Source organism: Osmia lignaria, chromosome 6, assembly GCF_051020975.1.
Source record: "Osmia lignaria lignaria isolate PbOS001 chromosome 6, iyOsmLign1, whole genome shotgun sequence".
NCBI lineage: Eukaryota > Metazoa > Arthropoda > Insecta > Hymenoptera > Megachilidae > Osmia > Osmia lignaria.
Genome location: NC_135037.1, coordinates 7,154,650 through 7,171,400, shown reverse-complemented (window position 1 = coordinate 7,171,400; position 16,751 = coordinate 7,154,650). Strand labels below are relative to the sequence as shown.

The 16,751-nt window shown below is 38.1% G+C and overlaps 2 protein-coding genes across 6 annotated transcripts in view; both read left to right on the top strand.

Annotated features, from left to right (window-relative positions):
- Positions 1-16,751, top strand: part of Sesn (Sestrin) — a 117,358-nt gene that overhangs the window by 25,573 nt on the left and 75,034 nt on the right. For all 3 annotated transcript variants that reach the window (XM_034317924.2, XM_034317926.2, XM_034317925.2), the window contains exon 6: positions 13,067-13,096. In XM_034317924.2, coding sequence (XP_034173815.1) covers positions 13,067-13,096 — 30 coding nt within the window. The remainder of the gene's footprint in view (positions 1-13,066; positions 13,097-16,751) is intronic.
- On the top strand, positions 1,081-9,148 carry LOC117601314 (uncharacterized). Of its 3 annotated transcripts, none has more exons than XM_076688906.1 (2): positions 1,081-1,362; positions 7,572-9,148. In XM_076688906.1, the coding sequence occupies exon 2, from the start codon at positions 7,755-7,757 to the stop codon at positions 8,016-8,018; it is 264 nt and encodes an 87-aa protein (XP_076545021.1). In that variant the 5' UTR covers positions 1,081-1,362; positions 7,572-7,754; the 3' UTR covers positions 8,019-9,148. The 3 variants fall into 3 exon arrangements, 2 of the variants coding, with proteins under 2 accessions (XP_076545021.1, XP_076545022.1); XR_013062317.1 differs by lacking the exon at positions 1,081-1,362 and adding an exon at positions 4,078-6,461 and having other exon boundaries at positions 7,572-7,755; XM_076688907.1 differs by lacking the exon at positions 1,081-1,362 and adding an exon at positions 6,790-7,296.

Here is a 16,751-nt window from a genome sequence, read left to right as displayed (position 1 = left end):
TGGCAAGGGCTATTTACACCGCAATCGCGATTGCATCATTTCTTCGTCGATTTTCATCAACGAATTATTTGCGGTTCCGTTGGGAATCGTCGAAGGATAAACCCGAAAGCTTTATACAATATTCTTCTTTTTATTTGTCGATGGAACGGAATAATTCGTTTCGCCGTTTCGTTCGAATGGACCTCACGTTCTTCCAGTTTTTAGATTCTCGATAGAAATTGTGATGTTCAATCGTATTTGTGATTGTTATGGAAACAACCCAGGAATCCAGGTTAGTGGATTCAACCATCGTTTGACACGATTGCTAAAGTTCTCCATAACTGGAGTAGTTTGTCGAGTTCTCGACTTACCTTATGAAAAAACTTCTACTTTTTATGGGCTACGCGAAACAGAGCCTGAATATGTTTTGACTGGATGGTTTTGACAAGCAATTTTATTTCGTACACGAGGAACTATACGCGCAGAGATAAGTTAACGATAAACCATCTATCTGTGTCATTCAGAAAATTCTGAATCGATGTTGATTAGCGGCGTATATTAATAAAGATAATTTTAGTTGCATCATATCATGAATCTTAAATAACGGAATGTTTTAAGATTTAGCAGTCATACGATTAGACACAAATCCATGTATAAGATAATGTATCGTTGGCTATCAATTTCAATTATTTTGTGTGTTATAGCGTATCATAATAATAATTCAAAACACCTCTCTTCATATTGTAATTCAAATTTTCAATTTTCAAAGCTTTCATATTTCAAATTTCCTTTCTCATTTTCTATTTTCACGTCTTCATTCTTCTAATATTCGTTGAAAATGATCTTATATCTTGTATCGGTTACCATTTGCAACGTGGACTAGCTTGAAACTAGTTTTTCGGTCCCGTTAACATTCTTTTCATTTTATCCGAAGCGGAGTCTGTTGCCGCGAAAGTCTCGAACGAAATCGACCATCTGCTCGTTGTCCCCGTGGACCAATCGGCTTTCGGCTCTCGGCGGAAAGGACCAATGAGGAGCGCGGTATAGTCGTGAGCAACCGGTAGTAGGGTCTGTTGCGCGTACTCTTCCCTTGGCGTGGCTCTAGTCTCCCGCCTCCCGGCGCGACATCGCTCTTCGCGGGTGTTCATTCGCGCGTCAGACGTGGTTGAGGTAGGACGCGCGCTGTTCGTGCTCCTTCGACACGCATCGTCTCTCTGTACAAATTCTTTTTCGTTCTTCCTACTTCATTGTGACAACGTGTACGTTTCACGTGCACGATTGCCTGCTTCCGCTTCCGGTCTTCATACCGGTTTCCCCCACGGAGACGAGGCTCGCGTGCACTGTCTCGCGTGTGTTCATCTCTATCTCTGCTTCACATTCAAGGTACGTACCAGGGAACTCGTGTGATATCAGTGTTTTTATTAACACATTAAATATAATATAATTGACAGGCAAAAAATATTCTCCGTAATTATTTAAGCAAGTTAGCAAAAGATAAAAATAAAATGCAAATTAGAGGTCCGCAGTCCGCATTAAGCTGTGTACGAGCTGGCACACATAAAACCGGTCTCAATCGTGAAACACAAATAAATAATCAGTATTTCTATCTTTCGAAGCTGTAACTTTAACAATTTATGTATTAGTATTTTTATTACCTTCCCAGTAAATATGTACAAGTTTTGAACTTCCAGTCTCATGTTATATTAAGGATAGAAATATGCCGTCCATATTCGTCGCTTCGTAATTCTCAAGTGTATCCATTTTAACAGTGTTTACAATTGTTTTAGCGTTACTAAGCAACGTATCGCGTATGCCACGCTTACACTTAATCATAGATGAATCTACACGATCATATGTCAAGCATTTTATTTATTTATAAAAATTCTATTTGCATAGCTTTGTTGCGATAACAGACGCGAATCATGTTGACAATACGTTAGTAATAAGTTTATCTTTGTTCAGTTGATTACCGAACGTCGAGTACTCGAAGCTATGCAGAAAATTCGATCGTGAGAGAATCGAAAGTAACGCCGCACGCGATCGTAACACGCGTTGCCGCATTTGGCATTTATTTTTCTGGGTCAAACTCCCGACCTTGCTCGTTTCCGACGACTATAACAAACGTCAATGCTCCGCAGCATTACGAATGTTATGAATTCGAAAATAGGGTACATACGTGTGAACCAATTGTCACTGGTTAATCTTAGTGGTTGAATTTGATTAAAATTAATCTCACGGGCCATTGAATAAAGGATTGGAGGCAGTAATACAGAATGACGCTTTAAATCCTTTTCAGTTCATATTGTAATTTGGGATCGATTTTCTATATCATACCTAACGTCATCGTGACTTACCATGTTTACTTTCTTTACCTTATTACGTTACATATAGTCGTCGAACGAGTCCCCTAATTTACGATACCAATATCCAGAATACAGATCATACGAGTTTCGCACGCATACACGACGAACATATTTCTTTGCAAGTCGAATTGATCGGAAACGCGAGGACGATCGGGAAGATTCCTCGTGACGCATGTACCGCAAATTTTCCGATAATGGGAACAAAGAGTGAATGGGAGAAACGTTTCATCCTCGTGCTGTTACAAGCGTGTCTGGTTGCTAGCTATTCAGACCAAGACGTAGAACTCATTACAAATTTGCTCGTATTCATTTCACTTCGTTCCCATTCACCCGCACCATCGTTCATAACCGTTCGAATCATTTTCTCTCGTTATAAAAGATTTTATAGTGATTCTATTGTTAATTAACGGTTTCCTTATTGCATGGGTTATTGGCGCGCTCACGGTGTTTATTAAGGGTGCAGATTTAATTAAGCCGGAAAAGGTAGCTGAAATAAAATTGAGTAGAAGTGAAATGAAAGTTTGGCGAATGCGGTATATAATCACAATGTTATATAATTAAAAACAGTATGATTTTTTCATCTGGTATTAAAATAATAACAAAAATGTTGAACTTTAATTGCAATAAGATATGATTAAAATTATTGTATAATATCGACATGTATGTTACCTTTGGTAATTTCGGCCTCTAATTAATGGATCAATCAATATTAAACTATCACTCGAGTATTCTATGTATCATATTCCCAAATTATTTTTAGGTATCCTATTGATCGCACAAAATTTTCCAAGTATTCTAGTAGTTTTACAGAACAGTATACATAGATAGATTTTCTAACGCAAACATTTCTCACGAACATTAATCAACGATTTCGCGTAAAATGTATCCGCGTAGATACACACAGATCGTTGTCAAATATTTTCGAGTTTCTGTGAAATCATCCGAACAGATGTTGACGTCCACGGTCAAATTGTACTGCTGTGTTTGTTCGGCCATGAATTATTCACGAGATTGTTTTGCGTGGCTGCGGGTAATTGCGGGCGAAAATAGAAGGCTTGATCACGAATCGCGGCGAATTCTCGAGAAGCTAGGAAAAGGTGATTCTAGTCAGCCTGCTAATGTCATTGCGACGATACCTGTAACAAGATTATTTGCCTCTGTTGCCCAAGGTTTCGTGGACTTGTATCCTCTTAACCACGTCATTCATATTGAACGTTTTCACACGCAATGTACAATACAAATGGAAATATTCTTTTTTTTTTTCCTTTCAATTTCAACGATTCGAACGAAGATTATTCGTATCGCAAAATTTATCGCGGCCGAATAATTTCTTTCTTTAGACGGTTATATTCGTGACTCATTTTACAGCTTTCTCTTTTAATGTTCGTGTCTTCTTTTTTCCCTTTAATACGATGTAATCATCGGTGTTCGTTGCGCAAAGGAAAGAGTGGAAATCTTTTGCAAACCGAAGTATGTAGAGTACTTTGCACTCGATCAATCGAATTTGTAATTCCTTTTTCTCTTTATTGCAATTTTTGTTCAAGGATTTTAATGAAACCACCATCCGGGCACTCTGTTTTTCAGTAAACGCCGCCCGTATGCATTTAAATGCACATATAAGTACATTTTATGCACTCGTGCACCGCGCGGCGAAATTGTGTCGCGAAAGTTGAAACGTCGCGGTCGGGGCAAACGTTTCCTAGTCGAACGAACAAAAGATTGCGGAAGTTTTATGATTCGCGTTTCCGCTTGATATACATACAGGTTGGCGTAACTAGGTAGGGTCGAGGGTGGACTCCTCGCTGTTCGAAAATCCTAAGGTTCTAGGGTTCAGAAATTCAAAAACTGCAATAATATCAATTAAGTATTTCTGTGGTGTCAAGTACTAGTGATCCCTAGAGTAGCTAACGTTATTACGATCGTCAGAATGAAAATAGTCATAGAGGTCACATTACTTTGTAATTTTTCAATTGAAGCTTTCAATTCGCTACCTGATCATCGTCACCTAGCAATTTTCTTATTTTTTTCAGCAGCGTCGATCGCTGATCTCTATAAACGCGAACACGATTAAGCTTAATTTGAATGTAAAATACTTGTCTCGATCCACTGACGCAAATGAGTTTTGCATTCGAATTACATATAATTGTTGAAATTGCGCTTAAACGACGCGCGTCGCGTCGTTGTTTAAAAACACTCTCGTTCGTAGCGTGACACGTGTATGCAAAAAGCGGCGGTGCTCTCGCGTTTCTGTTACGACGCTCGTTGATATGCAAACGATGTGCAAATTTCCGCCTTCTAAAACACGCTAAAAGGTCCCATCGCGTTCAAGCAATTTGCTCGCGGCACTCTTAAGCAGCGACTTCGAATAATACGCTTTCACGAGGTCATTGGAACGCTTTAGAATAAAATCTTCGCAAAGCTCCGTTAATTAGCATTTCGCTTTACTCGCGTCCGTGTGTCTTTCTTCATTTTTTTTCTCTCTCTCTTTTTTTCCATACCGTCTCACTAGAAGCTTTTAACGACCAAGTAAACGTTACTTCAAAGGCCGAAGATCTGGAATTCAGATGTTGCCATTGAGGTAACATATCCTCTGCGGTAGCTCGTCTATCGTACCACGTTCCATTAAATATTCAGTATTCGAAACTCGAGGGTGTTCAATTTATTAACATGTTCACCGTGTCGTCGAAACTATCTCCCTTTAAAGTTAGGTCAGTCACATTGTTTCCGAATCTCGTTACCATTGCTGAGCGAGCGATGAACAAAGCAAAGCGAGATAATGTACAGCGAACTGCATACTTCGAGCAGCGTTTCCTGTATTCCGCTCCGGCAAACTACAAGCTTATACGCGTGCAACGCAATTTTCTACAGCTTTTTTTCCCTCCCTCTTTGTTTCCTCGATTTTTTCGTAAATGCAATAACGCTGTACCTTCCTCCGTACCTATCCTCTCGGTCCGCAGTTGGCAGCGGTATGCTTTTCAGCTTCGGAACAAAAGCGTATCGCAGAAATGGGTTGAAAAAAAAAAAAAAAAAATGTTCAATCGATACCGATTCGCGTTTCATCAACACAGCGGGGAACATTTTATAGGTTGCGAGCGATCGATTCACCCGAGCAAAGTTCACCGCTACATCTATTATTAAAGCTGGCCAGTAGCTCGATCGTCGATCCAGTTAAGTCAGTTCATTTTACGCTGTCGTACTACCAGTTGTAATCTACCATTCTCGCGATATGAAATCCTGTATACCGCGAATAGCGTTCATCATATCCTGCTGTGTTATCGTTAATTTAGATCCTACCGATTGTATTTTTCTCAAGTAATTACTCGGATGTGTATACAAGGCTTTTTAACGCGTCAACGCGTTAATTGAAAATTCCTCGAAGTCATCGTAAATTGCAATGACTATATTTTACAGGATTCGTTGTTCTTTCAATTGTAGGAGAGAAAAAAGGCGTTTCGTCTCGGGATCGTCTGTCAGAGTCGTCAGTGGGACTGAACAGACGCCTGTCTCAGACACCTATCATACTGTAATTCGGAACCACTATTTGAATTGCATGCCGGGCGACCGCTTGCGAGAACATTGTCACCAATCTCTCGCCGCCACCTAGCGGTCCTCGGCCCGAACTAAAGGCGTCCGGGGAGACGAAACCATCTCCCCCTTCATTAAACGCCTTCACAATTATCCTACTAACGCCTACACATTGTTAATTCGTCTTAAAGACACTTTTCCGACTAGTCGGTGTCTTAAACTCTATCTAATCGGTACTAATAGTCATCGAAGATGCGAAACTAGGACAAAACTCGACGTAGAACGAGACGGAGGTCGTAGCGATGAAAGTTCTCCAGGTTTCTGAACTTAATACCTCTTGACCAGTCTTCACGGTTATATTATTGATGGGTTTCGTTTCTCTGGAGAAACGGAGGACTTTGATCACGTATGCCATCGAGCCAGCTTACTTTCCACGAAAGATCTATCGCTTGCTTGAAACATCGAGATATTACATTATGTATTCCTTTCTATTCCTTGGGAACATTTTTGTTCCCGTGTATCTCCTTAGACCTAGTGAGCTGCGCGAGTTAAGTGCGGTCACTCGTCAACTGCGGTATAGTTAATTCGCAATGGGTATGTTGATTCCCGTTGAATATTGTTTACTTGAAATTATCAAATGGGTCATTTATCATAGGTTGCCGACGTCTGAGTTAGGATCTTCCTAGTAGAGAAAAAGTTTTTAATTTTGCGCCGCCTCCGAAAACTTTGAAATGTATTTGATATCCTTTTTAACGATTAAGTAGATATTATTAATAGCTATGGAATATTGGTATAAATGAAATAGAAATTATTTTACATTTCGAAGTCGGATTTGTTTTTTGTTTATAATATTGATACGTTGCCTTCTAATTTTCAGATGTTTGAAATAAAAGAATAGGTATTTTTTTTTTATCATTTTCATACAAGTGATTAGAGATTATATATGTATAATCTGATTTTTTTAAGTGTTGTTCCATCTATCGAATTTCTTAGTTACAACAGTTTCCTTATACCAGCGTGGTCATGTTTACTTACATAGTTAATCGGTGGGATATCGCGTGCACGAAATCGCTGGATCGTTAGTAAACTTTCGTCGCGAGTTTGTGCAGGGTTTAGCAGTCAAGTTGGTCGTGCGCCCTCGGAAGCTGCGGTGGAATAGCTGAAGTTACTTCGATTAATTCTCGTTTCTCTGTACGGTAGAGGAAGTTGATGAAGCGCCACCGGCATCAGTGTCTGCGTATTAAATGCTCATAAATCCGAAGCACCTGCTAACTAAATCTCTAGTTGCGAGTCGAGTTTCGAAGTTTCCAGCGGGTCGTAATGGGCGCGCGTTAAGTCGAACAAAAACTGGCACAAGTTCGTGCTTGGATTTCCCGTTATTTCGCGTAATAACAACTTTTTCGAATAATGTCCAATTAACTGAGTCAAGGTAACCGAGTCGGACCAACTCGCATCATCAGTTTCTTTTTCATCATATTTTCATATTTTAAACATTTCACCGTCAAATTAGTTTCGAATCATTATGATATGCAGTATCTTTTATAGCCATTTTCATTTGATGTTTACCTTAATATTATTATGCGATTTCATTCTCAAGTAGACATGTACTCTATGATCAAAACTACATAGGCTATTGTGCGTGATGTTGAAGCAACCATTTTGAAAAGTATGCTCTCTATTAATATTTTATGTTTTTTCTTTTAGGTAGAGAAACCTCATCGTTGAACCAAAGATTCTTGAAGAAGCAAGAAATTAAAGAAGAAGTTACCTTGAAGAATCCTTCTTACAAGAAACTTTCAAGCCATTCCACTTTTCTGGAAGGGCCAATAGCGAAGAAGAACCAACCCGTTCGAGGTAGAAATTTGAAAAAAGAAAAAAAAAAAGAAAATGACCCATATGCTGCTTCAGGAACCCGGATGGAAGATCGAACGCAAAGGATCTGCACTCCTGTTGAGGAGGGACAGTTCTCATCCAAAAACGACTCGCGTTTGTTTCCGTTGCGACGTGGAAGTTCGCGAATTCGAGCGTGACGAGGATTACATGGTGGAGACGGAACCGGAAGCAGCTGCCAGCCCGCTGGCAATGTGTGCCAGTTGTTTGGCAGCACTCTGCGTGACCGTGATTCTACCTTGGTTGTTAATCGGCGGTTAAAGCGCCACCCGATGACTCGTCACGATCTTGGGGGGGATGTTGGGCGATTGTTACGGAAATCTTGCTACCGGAAGTCCGAAGAATCGTCGAACGGTGTTCCTCGACGGGTGGACTGAGAGATAAAGCTTTCGGAGGGTCATTCTGGTCTGTTGACGGATCAAACTTGACTATGGGGAGAAAGAAGGAGATCTAGACTTTAATATCTAAGGGTCGAAATGGATACACAGAGGTTCCTAAATCGTAGCTTGGTACAACGAGTATTAGCGACCTAAACATCCATCGATTGGCAAGAAAGAGGAAGAATAAATTTCTGGACCGAAGGGGATGAAGAGAGAAGAGAATTTTCAAGAGAACGATTGCCTTCGTCTACGAAAAAAGAAAACGTTACGACCGTGTCTTTATATCTATTCGCTGACCCGTGTAGTTTTCTTTCAATCGTTTCGTTCGACGTAGAAAATACATGTCCCGAGACAAAAAGCTGCCTCTGTTAGACTGGCTCTGCGGGTTCGAGTAGATTTCGTGAAAGTCGAGAGAAAACGTAACTCGTATATGTATAAGCGGCAGACTTTTCTGCCAGAACGAGAGACACATCAAAGGGAGGAGACACTGGGTCTGTATTTTGGCGTGCATTAAACCTTGCTAGTTTCACGACATCGACAGATCCTCTGTCAGTTTCACGAAACGGAGACGAAACTCTGCCAAACGAGGCCACTCGTCTCGCATCGTTCTTTTGCAAATATCGATACGCTGCAAGTCTGTGCAATCAGTCGTGCAATTCCATTTGATCAGTGAAATGTAATCCACGGTAACGAGATCGATCCAGCAGCTTCCCGTTCGCATTCTTTCCTACAATTAAGCCATTTTCGTAGCTCGCTGAGAAAAGTTGATTTTAAAATGCGAAATCAGCAGACGCGGGGAAGTTCCACGTCGTGGAAATCGACGAATCGACGAACTTTCGAAGAATTTTGACGACTGCCGACAGCGTTACACTTCGTAGCTACTTTTGTCGAAAGAGAAATACAGAACGAGATTAGTGGAAGAAATTTTCAGATTTTAAAGGTAAACATTTGATACGATGAGAATCTGATTATAATAAAGTTGAATTTGTCTAGGTATTTTTTTTTTAAATATCTGAATATACAGTAGATGAGATAAAATAATTGGCACACCAAGTCTCATTATAGTAATTGTAATTAAGAATTAAAATGTTATTATAGTATATACTCTATATAAAATAGAACGTGTAACAAATAAAACTACAATATGATAACTGCTTGTAAAGTAAACCAAGGTGTGCCAATACTACGTATTCTGATTTCACTGTATTTCAATTAACCATACAAATTTCCCAACGAATTTAGTATCTCGTGAAAAGGTCTTCGATAAATCATCGGTGTGTACTCGTGCGGGAATTTTGCCAGGCAGAAATAGAGAGTGAAAGAGGTCTAAATATAAATTCAATGATTGATCGTATGTATGTAAAGACGGGTATATTCGAAGCGTATAAAGGTACGAACGTCTGTGGGATAACGTGTAAACCTCTATTGAACGAACCCAATCGATCATTGTAAAATACTATTTGTTTATGTTTCTAATAAAACCCCAAACAAGCTATGAAATGTCATTGGTATATTTAGCCCTTGTTCTTCTGTGTCATCGCCAGTTATTCCATTTTTATTCCCAACAATACGTCGTATATCAAGTTTCTTTTTTTGTTAAGAAAAGACGAACGACGTTGCCAATAATATATTTTAATCTCACAACAGAACATACCGAACCGACGCACACCGATTTCAATGAAACTTATCTGGAAGATAGTTCTCAAGAAAATATTTGATACGTATTTTTTTATATCGGTCATCGTTCACATTAAAGGGGTGATAATAGCTCTCAAAGTGAAGGGTTGAGAAAATATTTTTGGAAATATCTCCGAAATTAAAGGAGATAATAGGAAGCTTTCTTTTCTTAATTATGGATCATTAAACAGGGAACTTTTTTGCATAAGAAAATTTTAATAAACATTATTCGTTAATTTATAATTTTTGTTTTATTTTTTTTTACTAAATGTTAATTTATTTTTTTGCAACTTTGTGTATATAAATTATGGACCAAAATAGAGAATACGTGTTTTTGAAATTTTTTGTTTTTTTGCAATTTAGCGATGATTATTAGATACATAATTAGAAATCACCTCCTGCGAAGAGGGGTAATCGGGCTTGGTTTGTTAAAAGTATCATCATTTTTACAATCTTTTACAACATTCTGAACGTTATAAACTTTTTTATATGCCATTAATTGTTTCCTCAGTAACTGGAGAAAGTACCGCAGGTATGAGTGTCACGCGGTTCTAATCACCGCTGTAAAGTATATGGGCTTTTATGTTCAATACCGCCTTCGTACTTTTACGGCCGTAAGACCTTCAGTCGAAATACAATATTTAGAACTTTTGGAACCTTCGAGATTTTTAAGCAATTGAAACTAGAGTTTTCCTCGTTGTAAGTTTATGATACTCAGCTCTGAAAACAGCTTATTGTATTATAAAATTCACGTTGCAAATATTTCCTTTCTGACAGAGAATAAGGTTACTGAAAATGATGGAAATCGTAATAATGACTATTGTACCCTTCACTTTGAGGACTATTATTACCCTTTCAATGCGAACGATGGTTGATATAAAAAAATACGTATCAAATATTTTCTTAAGAACTACCTTCCAGATAAGTTTCATTGAAATCAGTGTGTGTCGCATCCCTTGTCAGTTCGACCAATCATCTGATTCATTAGAGTTTTAATCAATGTAGCAATAATTGTTATACAAGCTTTCATATTGAGATTTTTCTCTCTGTTGAAATAATGCTTTCATAATCTTCTAGTAATAACAACCGCGTTTCTTTGTTATTGCCTCGTGCGAACGTTTCGCTCCCTTCATCCGCGATTACAAGGGATATTTCCATCGAAATGTAACAACGAACCACGGGACAGAATGAAATCTCGAAAAATGCGGTCGCTCACATAAATTTCGCTCAATTGCACTCGCATTTCGACCGCGAGCCTCGATAAAACGTGCGAATTTAATTTCTCGGCTACCTCGGTCGCATAAATACACATTGTATCTGTCCCTTTTCCACGAATTTCCACCCCTCCTCTCTTTTTTTTATTTATTTCCGATCGAGGTAGGTTTCCTTGATTATTTATGTTCACCGATTTCCTGGGATGCGATGTCAGAATGACAAATGCTTTTCGAAAGTTGCAACCACGTCAGTGGTGGTAAAAGATGTTTCGTTGTTCTTATATTTGAGAGACAATCAATCTTATCTTTGAGCAATGAAACCGTAACTATGCGTTGAAGGAAATCATTACAGTAGGTTATAAATACATTTTTATCTTCTTAATACAAATAAAGGAATAAACGTAGATGTTAACAATTTCAAGCATGTGTTTGAATAAAAAGAAATTTTATTTCATTTATCTTTTTACTTTATCAGCATTTCAGCTAATTAACGTTCACATTTTACATTCAAGAACAAAGAATGCATTGCTGCTATCTTTTACTTAGAGTTTAAAAATAAGGGAACACACTTTTGTGTCACTGTACATTTATGATAATCTGACTCAATACGTTCTATTGGTTTGATAAACTATTACAAAGATTTCATTATTTACTTAATGTACACAAGGTGGGCAAATATCCGCTTAAATTTGAATGTAATCGTTTGATCAGATTTCACTGATATCTTTCTTTATCTTTTTCTAATATAAGAAATCTTTAAAAACAAAGAGCCGGCTATTTGCAGCGCTTTATTAAGCGAGTTGTATTTGATATTTATGTAAAAATTCAATTTTAATGCTTAGGGAAAGTTTTCGAAGAAAGATTAAAATACGTGTTTGAAATCTTAATAAAATTTTCGGACTCGCTGCAATTGAAAAAACGCTTCTCCTTTCGTTTATGTAATGTATGCCCCTAACAAGGTATAAAGTTATCGCATTTCAGCACGGACAAGGTTATTAAACATATTATTTAGCGTTAGTTATTTCCATGCCGAAGTGAATCATCGGTTTGGTCGGCGGTTAATCTGGATCGAGGTGAACCAGAAATCTGAACGCACGAAAGAATACGATATCGGTGATCAGTGTCCACGGATGTATCTGGATATTTAAGTAGACTTCCAATTGGTTTCGCGTAACGAAACTCATTTTTTTACGAGTATCGTGGCGAATTATTTTGGAATTGAAAAATAAGCGGCGCTTTTAGAATCGCAGGGGAATTCGTGAATTTCAAATAGGACGTTCAATGTCATTGAATTTGCATGGAACGTTATTGAGTAGCGATAGCCGTAAGATGGCTTATTCAAATGTATGCGGAAGTAAGTTTTCTCCGTTTGTTTTTTTATTTTTTCAGATTTCGCATTCACATTATACATATTTTGTCCGTTTGGTAGTAGTTACGTACGAGGAGATAATGAAGGTTAATTAGACGGTTTGACGCATCGAGCGTTAAATTAATACCGGCACGCTATCTGTAGTCGCCAGGAGAATATATTCAAGCACGACGGCTGATTGTTACAAATTGGCTTCAATTTTCTTCAATTTGCGAGCTACGTAAAGGAGAAATAAAAAAGAATTCGTATACCGTGGGCGGCATCTGTCGATCACGAAGATCTTTCGTGGGTAAAGTAGGTCCTCTGTTTCCGGTTTCTAGTTTGGGTGGCGCTGGTTTCGACGTTAGTTTCGGATTTGTCCATAGATGGCACGACGTCGCCTGTTCACGCGAATTCGAATTTGTTCCTTTCCGGTCGGTCGTGTGAATTTTTGCTCGTTATCGTGCTGTGATATTTGTTTAAATTAATTAGTTATTTGTCAGTGTTATACAATGCGTTATTCCGCCTTGTCCTCGATAACACATAAGGTAACTGTTCTCTCTCGTTAGCTTCCCTTCAAGTTTAAATTTTTTGTAAAATCAAAATTCCTAGTTTGCGTTCAATTAGCCCTTTGCGAGGTTAGCCATTACCGAATGGGTGTTTAACGCAATTCAAACGTTTCTGTTTCAGTTGCCAGATCTGAACAACCTCGATGAAAAGGTGAGTGCTACCACAGAATTCCTGTTGCCCTATCGTTATTAATCACTGTATTGCTGTGGGTAAGTGAAATTTATATTTTCTACACCGTGATTTTCTCTGATAATTACTGGAAAGAATTTGGTATTTTCGTTTACGATTATTATCAATTTCTAATATCATCTTGAAACGTTCTCGTTCGTTTCGCATCGCGAGATATCGTCTGGAACGAAGTTGGTATCGTTCGTTAGACGGATTTCACGGTAGCTTAGAAATTCTAAGCAGAGTTAGAGAGCTACGTGCTTTGAATCGTGGATGAAGTGTTGTCGTGAATGGATTAAATTCTCCTGAAGGAGGTTATATAATCCCCGTGAAAAAGGATACACGCGAATCCAGTAAGAATATTTCGAGCTGGAAGCACGTGACTTTATAAACACCGTTAATGCCAGTAAACAAATTCAAAATCTCCCGCGTCTTTTAAGCTGCGTGCGCATGCTCCTGAATTTGTTTCTTGGATTATATCCGCGTGACAGAGTAAATAGCGATGAATCGAAAGTTATCGTGCTAATGAAACATCCAGTCGATAAATCGATAATGGATATTTAAATTTTATTGTTTTATGTAAATGGACGAAAGTATATTTTTTGCGTAGCAGCCACTTTAACGAGAGATTATTATACATTCAAGCGGACTCTTAATGTTCGAGAATTTTCTTTAAATTTTTAATCAAATAATCAAATTATGATGCTATCAATTTCTTATTTCGTCAATTTAATCATGTTTCATAATCTTATCAATGCATTGCACGAATAAGGAAGATATTGCATTGCAACCGTTCTAATTTAAACTTGCACAGATAGTTTCACTTACCAGATGAATTCAGTGCTTGTTTTGCTACCTACAAATTAGATTCATGAATGCAGTGTCTATCATCGTACTTCTCGCGTCGTTTATCACTTTTTATTTAACAATTTTTCGTGTCTTATACACCAATCGAAAACACGATAATTCTGGTGATCGGGAACTCGACAAGCGGTACCTTGTAATACATTTGAAGTCCAATTAAGGAGAATGAAACTTAATAATTGATCGCTTGTATGATCGTAAACATATTCTTGTTAATTACAACGGTTGTCCTCCCAGTAATTGTACGAACTCTTGTTTTCGCGTTTACTACGACATCAACACCTGCCTTGCCTTTGGCCCGTTCATCAACATCGATAACCGCACCTGTTCATCCATTAATTCATTATAATCTCTCTTTAATACCAAATACGTGAAATATATTGACATCGTTCCGCGTTGAATTTTAAATTCAATTTAAAAAAAAAAAGGAAAAATAATCAATGGAAATTTAATTTATATCGTAGGCGACTAAGTGTATGGTGATTTATTAGGTAACATTTAAACGCGACGACCACGTGTTTTCGCGGATCCGATTGTTTAATCCTCACGCGATTCCATCAGCAGCCGGTTTACTACTTATTTTAACAGGGTTGCGTAACGCAATTCCATACTGCTTTGCAATAATTGGTCGATTATCCAAGAAAACTAGTCGACGTGCAGGATGGATCGGGCTCGTAGGTGGAGTTACGCGGAAACGGATCATTAAGATAATCGATTGCGAAATTACGTGCGCTCCTTCGGCTCGCTTGACACGTGAGAAAAAAAAGAAAATAAAAAATTAAAAACGAACACGGTTTATTGTTCGAGGTGAGCATTTTTTAGTCGTTGCCCTTTGCCCGTTACATCACGGCTGCGTGTCGCCTCTTTTTCACCGTTCGAAATGCAGTTATAAGAGAAGAGCTGATTGCGCGAAATAATTGATCAGAGGAAGACCGTGTAATTGAATGTTTACGAGTAATTGAATGACTGGTATTGTAACCGTGTTTTATGAGAAAAATAACGATTTATTATTATGCGTATTGTTACGTGGTGGGGTCAGTGTACTTTCGCAGGATATTATCGAGCACGACTGCAATGTTACGTAGAAATTGAAATAGAATGAAAGACGAGTAGACAGTTAATTAATATGGTAATAAAGAATTTCGATATTTCGATAAGTAATCGATGAAAAACGCAAATGTTTGCGATTGGAACAGAAGACGGGCATTTCATATCCATCGAAAAGATCATGAGTACGTGACTTCTATCACGAGAGCAATTAATATCGCGAATCAAATGACGTGTAAAAAATGTAAATGAATGTAAAAGCCATCTGTGTGTTTCTCGTCCACGTATAAAATTGATAATCTATTTTCCGATTGCCCTCGCGTTTCTATCCTTTCCCTCTTTACATTACATTTTGTTTTGGTCGAACGAATTCGTCGATCGAACGCATTATCCTAATGAAATAACACACGTATACGTATGCGGATTATCCTTTCTCTTAGATACGATTTCCATCGTGGTTTTATTGCTCGGAAAATATTGAACGTGACGTAAATAATTTCGGGGAATCATGCCGGAGCTGTTCTCTAGATACTAATTCCATGAATTTTTCTAATTATATTATTTTAGGGAATTCAACTCTCGTTATCTCCTTTATCGTGGAATATATAATTCCTGTTTTAATTTGAATTTCATGAAAAATAGAATTTCGATGATATTCAGTGCTCTGTTTCCTTCTTTCGTGTGTGTTTTAATTAATATAAATTGCAAGTGATCAATCTTCTGTTTTTCCTGAATTATTGCCAACGGAATAATAATTTTTTTTTTCGTTTCCTTATTCCCCGTCCATTATTCCATCTATTTGAAGCTGGTGGTTGCACGATTGCATCGATCGTAAGTTTTCGCAGACGATTAATATTCCAGCGTGTACGTAGCTGCGTGCATTTACCTAGACCTGCTCAACACGCGTAATCGTGCTCGCCGCGTTACGCAATTCGGCTCGCGGAATAATTCTCTTCAATTTCACGACGACGTTGCTCATTATCTACTTGACTCGGTCATCGAACTCTCTACTCGTTTTCAACTCCGTTCTACCATTTCTTTCGCGTTCTAAATTTTCGATTACGTTTCTCATCGAAATTTTTATCTTCCCTTAGATCGTTCGAAAGATCCTTTGAAAAATATAATAATTTTCTCCGTTAATTTTCTACCACGAAAGTTTTGCTTTCAATTACTCCTCGACAGAGAATCATTGAATTTTCTGCAGGCGCGATTTCTAAATTTCAACAAGCTTCCTCGAAATCGGGTTATCTAATGGTTTTTGGCAGACGGCACGCGAAGATCGGTCGTTGAGCTCGGCAAAATTTACAAGGATGACGAAATTTATTCAAAAATTTAGCTTCTACCGATCTAGAACGAAACGGAGCACGTTCACACGCGTTGCAAATGTAAATATTAGCAGGACGCCAAGAGTAAACTGCAACGCGGACTGTTTCAACTAACCCATTTTATCCGAGGACAAAACAGACCTCGTAATTGTAGAATTTAAACATCGCACAAGTTTCGGGATATTAGATCATCCCTCGATTTCCTGCCGTTTTTCATGTTCGTCGTTATAAACAAAAATGTAATCGGCATCTGTTTCTACAACTGATTTCCATTTATTTATCAATGACATAAACGTCGCGTCATCGTTTTTCCTTATAATAATAAAGGAATCGACGAGTTTCAAAATAAACGCTAAAAAACTATAGTGAAATGTTGAGTTGGAACACAGGTTCTTCAGGTT